The sequence below is a fragment of the Podarcis erhardii genome (assembly GCF_964252035.2).
Source record: "Podarcis erhardii genome assembly, chromosome: 13".
In the NCBI taxonomy this organism is placed as follows: Eukaryota; Metazoa; Chordata; class Lepidosauria; order Squamata; family Lacertidae; genus Podarcis; species Podarcis erhardii.
In genome coordinates, this window is record NC_138502.1 from 55,462,417 (window position 1) to 55,476,723 (window position 14,307).

Consider the following 14,307-nt stretch of genomic DNA (forward strand, 5'->3'; position numbering starts at 1 on the left):
TATTCATGGAAACTGGAGGGCACGAAAATCGAACAAGTACACAAATTTAAATATTTAGGAATTTATTTTCAATATAACTTAGGGTGGAAAGCGCATGTTGAATATCTTCAAAACAAGACAAAAGCCCTATCACACTCCCTCCTTCGTTTTTTCTACTCTGAGGGGGCCTTATTCATCCCTGCGGCCCTGAAGGTGTATAGCATCAAAGTGATGGCCACAATGGCCTATGCTGCACCTTTATGGGCTGCCTTTGCAAACCTCTCACCTTTAGAGTCTCTTCAAAGCCAATTCTTACGCCGACTTTTAAAATTACCAACATGCGTAAGTAATGCGGCTATTCGCTTAGAAATGAAGATCCCGTCAGTGGAGTTAGTTATATGGAGGAGAGTTTTGATTTATTGGATATCCCTATGGCATAAACTCCCGAACCACTATCTCATTCAATGCATGTGGCGAGATGACTTCACAAATTTGTGGTCAGGAAAAATCCATGCCAAATTGCTGTCTTATGAGATCTCGCCCACTGAATTGCTTAAACTGGATTTAAATGTGGCAAAAAGGTGTATAAATCAAAGGCTGGATGATGCGGAGCTATATCAAAATTTCGTAGCTGGTGGTGGAGTCTGCTCGCCGTTAAATTTCGGCATAACCCCTATTTACCGCACTTCGTCCTACTTAACATCGCTTATGGCCGCGTCTCACCGATATGCCTTCATTAGAGCTAGGTTTAATGTCTTTCCAACAAACGTGCTGAGACATAGATTCACTAAGGGCCAAGTCTCTTCAATGTGTGCTTGTGAAATGAAAACATCTGAATCTCTACATCATGTTATGTTTATCTGCCCTTTGTACAGTTCAGCCCGTGCTAGCATACTAAACTCCATAATCCAGCCTATGGCTGACAAACCAGTAGACCTACAGCTTGCCTGGTTTCCTCAAGATGTGGATCCTTATATTACCCTACAGGTTGCTAAATTCCTAACAGCCGTCCTCTCGTACAAGAGACGGAATGGAATGTTAGCTGATTATTGATAGTTATAAGAATTTTCTATAACGACATCAGATATTGATTTTAGTGTAGTGCAAATTTTTTTTAATTTTAATTTTAATCTTAATCTTAAACTTTTCTCATGAATTGGCTAATATTTGTCCTTGTGAGTTGTGAACTGTGTTATACTACTTGTGGCTTGTACGAGTCCGCTGTTTTATTTTATTTGTTTTGTTGTGTTGTGTTTCATGATGGGCGTAAAGCCGAATAAACATTTGATTGATTGATGCTGGCCTACATGGGCCATTGGACTGATCCAACAGCCAGGCTCTTCTGATGTTCTCTGCCACTGAGTCCTTCCTGTAAGGGATTCATTGAGTTTCAGGAGAGTTATGATCTTATATAGGAGTACACAAGCCCTTCAGAGAAACTTCAGACCTGCTACCTATATTTGTATTGGGAAGTTGAGGGAATGTGTGGAGACTTTTACTTTATGCTTCATTTATATTTCTGTCCCCTCTTATCCCTAGGCACCAGGGTGGGCATCTCTATTTCGCTTCACATAATTTTATCCTCACAATGATCCTGTGAAGGAGGTTGAATGTATAATTGATTGATGAGACTCACTGCCAAAAGATGTCATGATGGCTGCCAGCTTAGAGGAATTTTAAAATGGGGAGGGGATTGTTAGACCAATTCATGGTGGAAAAGTCTAATAACAGTGATGACTAAGTGGAACCTCCAGCTATCTCTGAACACCAGTTGCTGGTTAGTTACTGTGTGAAACAGTGGACTAAGGTGTGTGTTATGATGCAAACCTGCAGTTGAGATTCCTGCGTTGCAGGGTTTTGGTCTAGATGACTGTCAGGTCCCTTCCAACTCTACAATTCTGTGATTCTACGAATCCATAAGCCAGGCTTTCTGAGGTGGACTGTACATCTGAAAACTAAATGGACAGTGGGTCATGGGTCTGAGCCAAGCTTCTCATATTCCACTGCTGGTCTTGTCGTTCCATGGGGAAAAACAAAGACTGAGAGTTTGTTGAGAGCCAGCTAATAATTCAAAAAATCGTGTGAACTTGGATTTCCTTACTGGGACATAGTTGTCCAGAAGCTGCCCAGGAGCCTTGCAAGAGCCACCAAGCCCCGCTACCTGCCCCCTCTCAAATGCTTTTCCCTGGTTGTCCTCCCTCAGTGCAGGCATCTGTGTCTCCTATGGCATCTTTTACCAGCCTGGTACCCACCAGTTGATTTTGGATTCCAGTTCCCAGCAAGCATCCCCAGCAGCCAGCATGGCCAACGACCAGGGATTATGGAAGCTGGAGGGCACCTGTCATCAGGCCAGATCGATGTGCACCCTCAACCAGGGTGTCTTGGGCGTCTCCCAGGTGTGTCCCTTAGCTGCCAGTGGCGCAGGCCTCGATTCTTGGCATGCTTGACAGGCGGAAACCCAGGCAGTAATGGCATCGTCCATGTTAGGGCGCCAGACGTAACACCGAGCCAATGCCTTCATTTTGACGATTCCTGGGTGGCCAGCGTGCAGAGCCTCCAGGATGCGTTGACGGAGTCTTTGGGGAATCACGACGCGGTCTCCCCACAGCAGACAGCCACAATGAGCAGGCATCTACTGGGAGTCAGCAGCTGGTTCCCATGAGGCTGCAACCTGGCCTGCCTAGAGGTGATGGTCAAAGTATGGCTTGCCTGTAAAGGGTGGGCAAAAGGGTGGGCATAAAGGGTTGGCCTCCACCTCCTTTTCAAAGCAGTTATGCGGCAAACTTGGGGGCACATGTAGGATGATCAGGGGGCTGGGACTAGGACTGGAGGATGTCAGGAGACTTCCGGGTTAGCGCCATCGGCAATGGCGGAATTCCTCTGATCCAGAGGAACCTGCTCCGTGAAAATCGGGTCTTGCCACTGTGGCGAAGGCAGAGACCCTTTTAAAAATCCCAGGCGGAGGAAGCCTGGGAACGTGGGATTCAGCTGACACTAGGAGCGCCCCCTACATGCAAGGAAACCCCTTTTTCAGGGATCCGAAGCGACGTGGGGTGAGCGGCGCGGTGTTTTGAATCGACCGCTATTTTTGTGGAGTGAAGCCGCACAGCCGTTGCCGGAGAGCGCTGACTTTTTCCTGGGGACAATTGGACTCTAAACAAGTACCCGTGAGTAGAACGGAAAATTGGGCTAAGAAACATTTTAATTTGGCACTCGAGCGGGAAGGTTCTAAACAGGAAGTCCGCCTTCCGCTTTTGTAAATAGCCTGAAGCAAAAATTGTGCAAGCTAAAGTCTGGAAAGTTGTACATAAAGGTTTAAAATTCCTCCTGTTTTAACCATCTAAACCCCTCTTGGAAGCAGGAGTAAAGAGGGGGAATTTTGACTGTTTAAGCCTGCAGGAGAGAGAGTAAAGAAAGATAAATTTCCACCGTCTCAAACCTGGGAACGGGGTGTAAGAGACAGAGATTTTTGGTGAAGTTCATTGACTGTGAAAGGAGCATCCTTTGACAGATAGTTAAAGAAGAGAAACAAATTGTCTCCAATGTTGCCTTTTGCATTTAAAAGAAACAAGAAATCTGAAAAATGAAAGTAACTTTTTTTTTGTTGGATCTGCTTTCAAAAGATGGATACAAATAGAAATTGTCTCCTCTAGAGGGAGCTTGTTAAATTGTTGCTGGAGTCGATCTGGGGACTCTACAGCTGCGGTGATAAGGATCGTGAGATCAGACTGTGACCTTGAACAAAAATGTGTTTGGAAGAAGTTTTGGTGCTTGCCTTTTGCAAGACAAGCGCTTTGTTGGAGCAGATGCATGAGAAGATGGACTTGATTACTGTTGCAATCAAAAATTTTGGACAAACAGTGAATACTTATACAGAAACCATCCAGGAGCCAACTCAGGAACCTGCTTTGACAGAGCAAGTGCAAACGCAGAAGATAATGGAGGAGGCTGCTGTTGAACCTCAAGTAATACAAATGGAGAAGCCCAAGGCCCTACAGGAGCATAAGCCATTGTTGTTGAAGGTTGAATCTGGAGTGGGCCAGGGGGGGTCTGGAGTTGTGGGGGCCCTTAAGTTTGGAGGGACTTTGAAATATTTTCTGGACTACACTGTTGATTGTGGGGAATGGGACTGTGGGGAATGGGCCGATCTGCTGAGGAGAGACGGAGATATCTTTGAGTTGGAACATCCCCAAGACCTACTCCTCAATGAGAAAGGAAAGGAATTAAGAAAGAGATCAACAAAAGATAAGGTAAAGTGCAAGTACAAACAAGAAGAAGATCTGCAGAAGGGACATGGAAAAGACTTAAGAGCCTCGGACATAAGATTACCAGGTTGATGGACTAGATGGAATGGACAGTAAGGACTGACATAACCCGAGACCAGGAAGAAGAGACGCTGGAGGAAGATTGGAAGGAATTTATTTATATTGGGAATTAGTGTAAAATTAATGAGCATTAGGAAAATGTTGGAATGAAAATATTTGGCTTTAGTAGAAATGATATAAGGAATTATGTACAAATAAATATTAAGTTTTAAGCTTTAAGGTATTTTATAGAAAGATAAGGTTAAAATAAATTAAGGTAAATTGAATGACAGAATATAGTGAAAGATGGAAAGGATTTGCTGAGTTAACTAATAGGTTAGAATGTTAAGACAAATTATTCAATAAATATTGAGAAAGATGGAAAGAATTTGCTGAAACAAATAATTAAACTAGAATACAAAAAGGGAGGTGTGAGGAGGTTGATGAAACAAGTAAATGAAGGATGGAGATATGGAATATTGGATGTGTGGTGTTTTTTTAAAATTGTTATTGGTGTATTGGTTTTTATGTGTGTTTTTTTCTTTTTTGATGTACTGTTATGTATGTTTTGTTAATTTTTTGTTGTTCTCTCTTTTGCCTTTTTTTGTAATTTTTGAAACTTCTAATAAATATCATTTTTTTTAAAAAAAAAGGACTGGAGGATGTCAGTTGGTGGCAGGTCCCAGGTCTGGCCAGCTCTTCTTCCCCCTTGAACTTAGGGGGAAGTTGGCCTGGAGAGGAGAAGACTGGGAGGTCTTGATCTTCAAATATCTAAAGGGTTGTCATATGGAAGATGGAGCAAGCTTGTTTTCTGCTCCAGAGGGCAGGAAGCAAACCAAGGGATTCAAATGACAAAAAAGAAGATTCCAACTGAACTTGACAGTGGAACAGACTGAGAAGGTGCTGGACTCCCTTTCCTTAGAGGTTTTTAAACAGGTTGGATGGCCACCTGTCCTACATGCTTTAGCTGTGGTTCCTGTAATGCAGGAGTTTGGACTAGATGACCCTCAGGGTCCCTCCCAACTCTACAGTTCTATGGTTCTGTGAACTAAGGATGCTTCTAGGCAAGAATCAGGACAAGGCAGCACAGCATCCAACTCTTTCAGAGGCTGTTTGGTCTTGCAAAGGTTTGCTGCTTCTTAGTACCAAAAGCAAACCATAAACTTGTGCCTTGTGCCTACCTGCTGGATCCAGGAGGGGCCAGGAAGGCAGTATCTTGCTTGACAGAAACCCTTTGCTTTCTCTCCCGCCCCAGGACTGCCCTTTCATTGTGTGCATGACTTACGCCTTCCACACCCCTGACAAGCTGTGCTTCATTCTGGACCTGATGAACGGTAAGGAAGATCAAGTGGGAGATCTTGGGGTGGGAATATGCACAGATTGCTATGCCAAGTTCTGAGCTTTGCAAATGGAGGACAGTCATGGGCTTTCACCTCCCCGCTCTGCTTGCCAATGTTGGAAACAGGGTCAAATCAAGCAAGGCCATTGCAGTGTTCTTTTTTAAAACAAAATTATTAACAAATTCAACATAACAAATCAACAATACAAATCATCCTCATTGTTTTCCCCCCTCCCATTTTTCTCCCTCCCACCTCCCCAACAAACCCCCCTCCCTCCCCCGCAGGACTTCCCTCAGCTCCTCTCTCTGATTTCTCATCTCATATTGTTCTCTGCATATTATAAAATTCTATACATCCTTATATTATGTACCCTCCATATTAACCCAATAAATTTGTGTATGTTTATTCAAAACCTGCCAAGGAGTCCAGTTCATTTTGTTGTTTTTTAAAATAGACTGTAAAAGCTTCCCATTCTTCTTTAAAGTCACAGTTGTCTTTATCTCGCAATTTACATGTCAGTTTCGCCAGTTCTGCATAGTTCATTAATTTCTAGTTCATCAGAGCTTGCAGGGCAGCGGCTGAAGAAGGAGCAAAAAGGGTTTTCTCCTGTGTGTGTTTCTTGTGGCTGATTAGCTGCTCTCCCTGTGCAAAGGTCAGAGGGGGCAGAGTTTCTGTTGAGGTAGGTGATTAGCTGTGGGAGGAGCTTATCAGAGCTTGCAGGGCAGCGGTGCGCGCCTAGCAGCGTGCGCAGTTTAACCCATCTCTTAGATTTAGGGGAGCTAGTCTCAAACGTTTGTTGGGGGAGACCTAGGGTTTTTTTGGGGGGAGTTATTTGTCCTGTCTGCATGCTTCTTATGATGGAGGACTGCTGTAGCCACCCTCAACGACACGTTCTCAAGATGGAGAGTGAGGGGACAGCTGCAGTCGCCTGCGGTTCCTGCACAGTGTTTGCCATCTTGCCAAAGGTGGCAGGCAGCTTTACCTGCAGCAATTGCATGTTGATTGCCCTCTTAAAAGACAAAGTCCAGCAACTGGAGGAACGTGTGGCTACGCTCCAAAGAATTAGAGAGCTGGAGCTCTTCTTGGAAGCAACAGAGCACACCGTCTCCACCAAGGAGGAGACAGGGGACTCCCCTGAGAAGGAGGCTAGTTCACCAACACAGGAGCCAGATATATGGAGAAACGTGACTCAAAGAAGTAGGAGGCCCAGGGTTTGCTCTGATTGTTTAGAAATACACAATCGCTTTGAGGTCCTCTCCCCTAGCATGGAAGATGAAGAGCAGACTCCATTTGAGGATCTCTCCCTCGTTACAGTCGATCAGGTATATGAAGACGAGCAGCAAAGTCAGTCCTCAGGGAATGTGCAGGCGACCTTGGAACGGACAGCTCACGGAAGAACCCTGACCAAACCTAAGAGGAGGCGTGTAGTGGTGATAGGGGATTCCCTACTGAGGGGAACAGAAGCAGTGATCTGTGGGCCTGACAAGATGTCTCGGGAAGTGTGCTGTCTCCCCGGGGCTAAGATCCAAGATGTAACTGAACGACTGCAAGGAATCATAAAGCCCACTGACAAATACCCCTTCCTCTTGGTTCATGTGGGAACCAATGACACTGCAAGCAATAGCCTCCAGAAGATCAAAAGAGACTATGAGGCTCTGGGCAGGAAATTGAAGCAATTAAATGCACAAATTGTCATCTCATCTGTCCTCCCAGTTGAACGACGTGGCCCAGGGAGAGAGGGAAAAATAGTGGAAGTGAACAGCTGGCTTTGCAAATGGTGTAAACAGGAACGGTTTGGATTCTTAGATCACGGACTGCAGTTTCTTGAAGATGGACTTCTGGCAAGAGATGGGCTGCACCTCACAACGGTTGGGAGGAATGTTTTTGCCAAAAATCTCAGAAACCTCATCAGGAGGGCTTTAAACTGACTAATGTGGGGGAGGAAGACAGTGCTCCTGAAGGTAGGAGTCTATCAATTGATGAAGATGATCATCCAAATGTCATAGACCAAATGGAGCAAACAGCACGCAGACCTAGTGGTGGGAGGAAAAAATCCTTAAATAAGAGACACGGGGGAATGATTAATGGACTTCAATGTCTGTACACTAATGCGCAAAGCATGGGTAATAAACAAGATGAGCTTGAGCTCTTGGTACAGCAAACTAAATATGACATAATAGGCATCACTGAAACCTGGTGGGATAAGTCCCACAACTGGAATGTAATAATGGAGGGTTACAATCTATTTCAGAGAAACAGACCAGACAAGAAAGGAGGAGGAGTGGCGTTATATGTCAGGGATGTGTATACCTGTGAAGAGATCCAAGATTTAGAACCTCAAAGCCAAAGTGAGAGCATTTGGGTCAAAATTAAGGGAGAGATGAATAACAGGGACCTCATTGTGGGAGTTTACTATAGATCCCCAAGCCAAACGGAGGACATAGATGATGCCATCCTGGAACAGATGGCCAAGCATGCAAAAGGAAGGGAGATAGTAGTAATGGGGGACTTCAATTACCCGGATATTTGCTGGATGTCAAACTCAGCCAAGAGCATAAGGTCAAACAGATTCCTCACTGGCCTTGCAGACAACTTTGTTGTCCAGAAAGTGGGAGAAGCAACAAGAGGAACAGCCATTTTAGATCTGGTCCTAACCAAAGTTGATGACCTGGTTAGTGGGGTAGAAGTGGAAGGATCATTAGGCGCGAGTGATCATGCTCTTCTGAAGTTTACTATACAGCCGCAAGGAGCAGCCAAGCATACTAGGACTCAATTTCTTGACTTTAAGAAAGCCGACTTCATAAAACTTAGGGAAGTGCTGGGTGAGATCCCATGGACAGTAATATTAAAAGGAAAGGGAGTTCATGATGGCTGGGAGTTTGTTAAGAGGGAGATAGTAAAAGCACAACTTCAGGCAATACCAATGAGACGGAAACATGGAAGGTGCCTAAAGAAGCCAGGGTGGCTATCTAAAGAACTTTTTTTTTTAAAAAAAATAATTTTTATTCAATTTTTAAAACACATAATTAAAAGACAAACACATCACAAAACACAAACAAACATAAACAAATCAAACATAAATAAATTCATAGTCTTATTTTCTTGTAACTTCTTTCAATCGACTTCCCCATACCTCCCTTTCGCTGCATCCTTATTTTAGAAAGAATTTTTTTAGCAACCCTTTAGTCAATTTATCCATTTAGTTCCCTTCATTAAATTCCCATAAATTTGTTGGTTACAGCTGTAATTCTCTGCTTCTTACCCCTTGACATCTTAACACTCATCAATTTTACAACAGTTTTTAAGATATATTTAAAATTTCTTCCAGTCTTCTTCCACTGCCTCTTTCCCCTAGTCACGAATTCTGCCAGTCATCTCTGCCAGTCCCATGAAGTCAATCACCTTTGTCTGCCATTCTTCCAGAGTAGGTAGTTCTTGCATCTTCCAATACTTTGCCAGAAGAATTCTTGCTGCAGTAGTAGCATACATAAAGAAAATCCTATCCTTCTTTGGCACCAATTGGCCAACCATGCCCAGGAGAAAAGCCTCTGGTTTCTTAGTAAATGTCCATTTAAGGACTTTCTTAATTTAATTATAGATCATTTCCCAGAATGCTTTCACCCTCGGGCAGGTCCACCATAGGTGATAAAAGGTACCTTCATTCTCATTACATTTCCAACATTTATTATTGGGCAAATGATAAATTTTTGCAAGCTTGACTGGGGTCATGTACCACCTGTAGATCATTTTCATTATATTTTCTTTTAAGGCATTACATGCCGTGAACTTAACACCAGTGGTCCATAACTGTTCCCAGTCAGCAAACATAATGTCATGACCGATATCCTGTGCCCATTTAATCATAGCTGATTTCACCGTTTCCTCCTGTGTATTCCATTTAAGTAGCAAATTATACATTCTTGACAGATTCTTAGTATTGGGTTCTAACAGTTCCGTTTCTAACTTTGACCTCTCCTTCTGAAATCCTATTTTCCTGTCCTCTTTAAATGTCTCATTTATCTGGTGGTAATGCAGCCAATCTCGAACTTTGCACTTTAGTTTTTCATAACTCTGAAGCTTTACCCTTTCACCTTCATATTCTAAGATTTCACAATATTTTGGCCATTTAGAATCCATATTAAGTTTTTTCACCCCCTTGGCTTCCATTGGTGACAACCACCTGGGAGTTTTAGTTCCCAATAGGTCTTTGTATCTGCTCCAAACATTATATAATGCTTTTCTAACAATATGGTTTTTAAAACCTTTGTACACCATTGCCTTGTTATACCATAAGTATGCATGCCAACCAAAACAATTATCATATCCTTCCAAATCTAAGATGTCTGTGTTCTCAAGAAGTAGCCAGTCTTTCAGCCAGCAGAAAGTTGCTGCTTCATAATATAATCTTAAGTCCGGCAGGGCAAACCCCCCTCTATCTTTTGCATCAGTTAAAATCTTAAACTTTATTCTGGGCTTTTTGCCCTGCCAGACAAATTTTGATATATCTTTCTGCCAACCTCTTGAAACAATCCATCTTGCCCAGAATTTGTAAGGTCTGAAACAAAAATAGCATTCTAGGCAATACATTCATCTTAATAGTAGCAGTTCGACCTAACAAGGACAGTTTCAACCTTGACCATGTTTCTAAATCTTTCTTTACTTCTGACCAACATTTTTCATAATTTAAATAAATTCACATTCTTAGATGTTAAGTTTACCCCCAGGTATTTCACTTTTTTCGTTATTTCCAAACCTGTTTCACTCTGAAACCTCTCTCTTTCTTCCATTGTTAAATTTTTCTCCAAAACCTTTGTTTTCTGTTTATTCAATTTAAATCCTGCTACTTGACCAAATATTTCAATTAGTTCTAACACTCTTTTAGTACTGGTATCTGGCTGTTGCAGAGTCAAAACTAGGTCATCTGCAAATGCTCTTAATTTATAGTATCTAGCTCCGACCTGAACTCCTTTAACCAACTGATCCCTTCTAATCATATTTAACAAAACCTCCAGGACTGATATAAAAAGTAGAGGGGATATTGGGCAACCCTGTCGTGTACCTTTTTCTATAGGTATTTCTTCCGTTACCACATTGTTTACAATTAACTTTGCTTTTTGTTCTGAATATATTGCACCTATACCGTTTTCAAAACCTTGGCCTACCCCCATCCCTTGGAGATTCTTTTTCATAAAGCTCCAACAAATGTTGTCAAAGGCTTTCTCCGCATCCACGAAAATTAAAACAGCCTTTCTATTAATGTCAACTTCTAACAGCTCCAAAATATCGATAATGTTCCTCACATTGTCTGACATATGTCTCCCTGGGAGAAAGCCAGTTTGGTCCTTATGAATCTCCCCTAATAACACTCTCTTCAATCTTTTTGCCAAAATGTCTGCAAAAAAATTATAATCCACATTGAGTAAAGATATAGGGCGGTAGTTTTTAACCTGGTTTTTTTCAGTCTCTGATTTCGGTATAAGTGAGATGAAAGCCTCTTTCCACGATTCAGGTGCCTTTTCCCCCTCCATAATTTCATTGCAAACTTCCTTTAATGGTTGTATTAACCAATCCTTCAGCATTTTGTAGTAACTGGCAGTCAAGCCATCTGGTCCTGGTGATTTTCCCAGTTGCATATTCTGGATGGCACCCTCTATCTCTTGTTCTGTTATTTTCTCATTCAGGATCCTTTTATTTTGTTCTGAAATTTTTGGTAATCCGTAATTTCTAAGGAATTCTTCAATTTCTTGTTCATTTACTGGCCCTGGTGTATATAATTTCCTAAAAAAACTTTGAAAACAATTACTTATCTCGTTGGGTTTGTAGATAGTCTTTCCCTCCAACTCTAAACTCGTCACTGTATTCAGTTTCTGCCTCTTTTTTAGTTGCCATGACAAAAGTTTCCCACATTTATCTGCAGATTTAAATGTTTTTTGTCTCATTTGCTTTATTTTCCATTCTATTTCTTGATTCATCAATTCCATATATTGCATCTGATAATACTTTATCTCTCTCAAGATCTCTTGGGACTTTGGTTTGGACCTCAATTTCTTTTCTCCTTCTTTCATTTTTCCTAGAATTTTTTCTTTCCTCTCATTTTGTCTTTTCCTCTTTATAGAGTTCTGTTGAATTAGGAAACCTCGCATCACGGCTTTGCTAGCGTCCCAGATTGTTCTTTTCTCCACGTCTGTTCTCAAATTTATCTCAAAATAATCTTTCAATGTTTTTTGGGCCTTTTTATAAATCTCTTCATCTTTAAATAGGGTGTCATTCATTCTCCATCTAAAGGATCCGGTTGTTGTTAATTTCATCTCCATCTTTACAGCGTTATGGTCGGAGCAGGTTTTTGGGCAGATTTCTATTTTTTTGGTTCTTGGCGCCAGGCTGCTAGTAATCCAGATTTGGTCAATTCTTGCCCATGTCATTTTTGCTTCAGAAAAGAAGGTTCCCTCTCTTTCAAGAGGGTTCCTTATTCTCCAGATATCAATCAAGTCCATAGTTTCAGTCATTTCAAAAAAAGTCTTTGGTAGTCTCCCCTCCTTTGAGATCACTTGTCTCTGTGCTTTATCCATGTTTGTGGAGACGACTCCATTCATATCTCCCATCAATACGATTTTATGATCCAGAAAGTCCATTAAAGTCTCATGCAACTTCTTAAAAAATTCAGCCTTCCCTTCATTTGGTGCATAAACTCCGACTATCAGATTTCCCCCCCCTTGAATTTGTATTTCAATTGCCAGGTATCTTCCTTGTTTGTCTTTAAATATCATTTTTGGAGCCAGTTTTTCTTTTGCATAGATCACCACTCCTCTTTTCTTCACTTTGTCTGATGAGATAAATTCCTGTCCCAGTCTCTTATTTATCAATAATTTCCTGTGTGTCCTGGCAATATGGGTTTCTTGCAAACATATTAAGTCTAACTGCTCTCTCTTCAAAATATGAAAAACTTGGCGTCTTTTTCGGGGAAGGTTCAAACCGTTACAATTCCAACTAAGAAGTTGCAGAGACATTTTGTTACTAAGTACCTGTTCCTCCAACTGCTCCAAGTTTCTGTTCTTCTTCTGATGGTGGTAACAAAAGTCCAAATGACAGGTTAGCAATATCAGTTGGTTCTTCCTCGTCTACAGTTCCTTTCTGCAAGTCTTCCCGGTGTCTCCCCAAAAACTGTTCTTTATCTTGGATTGTTCTTATTTTGATCTTCTTTCCTTTGAAGTTAAAGGACAAGCCCTGTGGAAATTCCCATCTAAAAGGGATGGCGTTTTTCTTCAGCAGGTCAACCAATTCTTTAAAGAGGGTTCTCACCTCCAAAATGTATTTAGGGATATCTTTAAAAATCTGTACCTGAGAATTTTGGATCACCAAGGCTTTTTGATAGTGTAGGTTCAATATTTTATCTCTCTGTTCCTTGGATCCCAATGTGATTAAGCAATCCCTTGGTTTCTTTGCCTGCCTCCTGCCTAGCCGAAAGGCTGTTGTTATTTCAATCTCAACTCCTTCTCCTTCTCCCCATTCCTCATGCCAAAATTCTGCAAAGTTGTTTTTAAGGAATCCCACAAGGTTGTCCCCCTCACTCTCAGGAACCAGTCTAAGTTTCAAATTCTTCTCCTTTCTCTGTAGTTCCCATAAAGAGAGGGTTGCATCATGTTCATTTACTTTTTTTTCAGTCGGCTCAAATCTTCCCCTTGTTTCCTCTGCAGTATTTTTTGCACTTTCAGCAATCCTTCGTGTTTCAGAACTTTCTTGAATTAATTTATTTATAGAATCTGTATTAGATGACACGCTTGCCGTGTTCAAGTCCAATCTTGCTGTCAACTCTGTCAATTTTTTAGAATTTTCTGTGGACTGCTTTGTCAGTTCTATGGATTGCTTTGTCAGAGCTTCCAAAGATTGATTTATTTTGACCAGTGCCTGAGTCATAGATTCCATAGAAGCTGTTACTGTCTTTTCCTGTGCAGCTGGTGTTGTATCTGATATTGAGCTCCTTTTCTTCTGTGCTTGTGCTTGTGCTTGCGCTTGTTTTGATTTATGTCTAGTTACTATCTCATCCACAGGGCCACTCATGGCCTCAAGGTCGTTCTCACAGAGTAGACTTGCATGTGGAAAATCCCACTGTTTCTTTTTTCAATGTAAAAGTTTCTCTTTAAACCCTCTAGAGGGAGCTTTCAATTCTGTCCAAAAGGAAATGGGTAACAAAGAAGCAAGGGAAACATAGAGCAATGAGCCAAAAGTTCAAGAGTCGATACTGTAAATCCACAAATGTTTCAGTTTAACCAAAAGTTCAAGAGATTTATTAAAATCCAACAGCTTAGTTTCCAACAAAACCTTACTTTGTATCCAATTTAGGCTGACAGTTCTCCTTTCCCAGTGCCTTGCTCAGGCAGCCCGATCTGGGGGAGTTTGGCAGTGAAAGGTCTTTTTTCTGCGATTATTTCCGCGCAGGAACAATATCCAATTTTATCTTCCCCCCTTCTCCTGCCAATTGGGGGGAATATTTAAGTCCGATGTCAGGTTTGACAGTTTGCAAAAGGTTTTTCCTTCAAATACGGCTTGCTATTTTCGTTGCTTTGCTAATCATGCAGTTCGGGGGGGCAGACTTCCTTGTTTAGTGCCTTCCCCGTTTTCAGCCAATTTTCAAATTTAGTGTCCCGTTAAGTCCCTCAATCTTACTCACGGGTGTTGCAGTCAAT

The 14,307-nt window shown here is 41.8% G+C and overlaps 2 protein-coding genes across 5 annotated transcripts in view; both read left to right on the forward strand.

Moving 5' to 3' along the window:
• Positions 1-14,307, forward strand: part of KIAA1671 — a 337,213-nt gene that overhangs the window by 287,822 nt on the left and 35,084 nt on the right. The window lies entirely within an intron of this gene.
• Positions 1-14,307, forward strand: part of GRK3 (G protein-coupled receptor kinase 3) — a 150,050-nt gene that overhangs the window by 96,602 nt on the left and 39,141 nt on the right. For all 4 annotated transcript variants that reach the window (XM_081836525.1, XM_081836526.1, XM_081836528.1 and 1 more), the window contains exon 10: positions 5,539-5,617. In XM_081836525.1, coding sequence (XP_081692651.1) covers positions 5,539-5,617 — 79 coding nt within the window. The remainder of the gene's footprint in view (positions 1-5,538; positions 5,618-14,307) is intronic.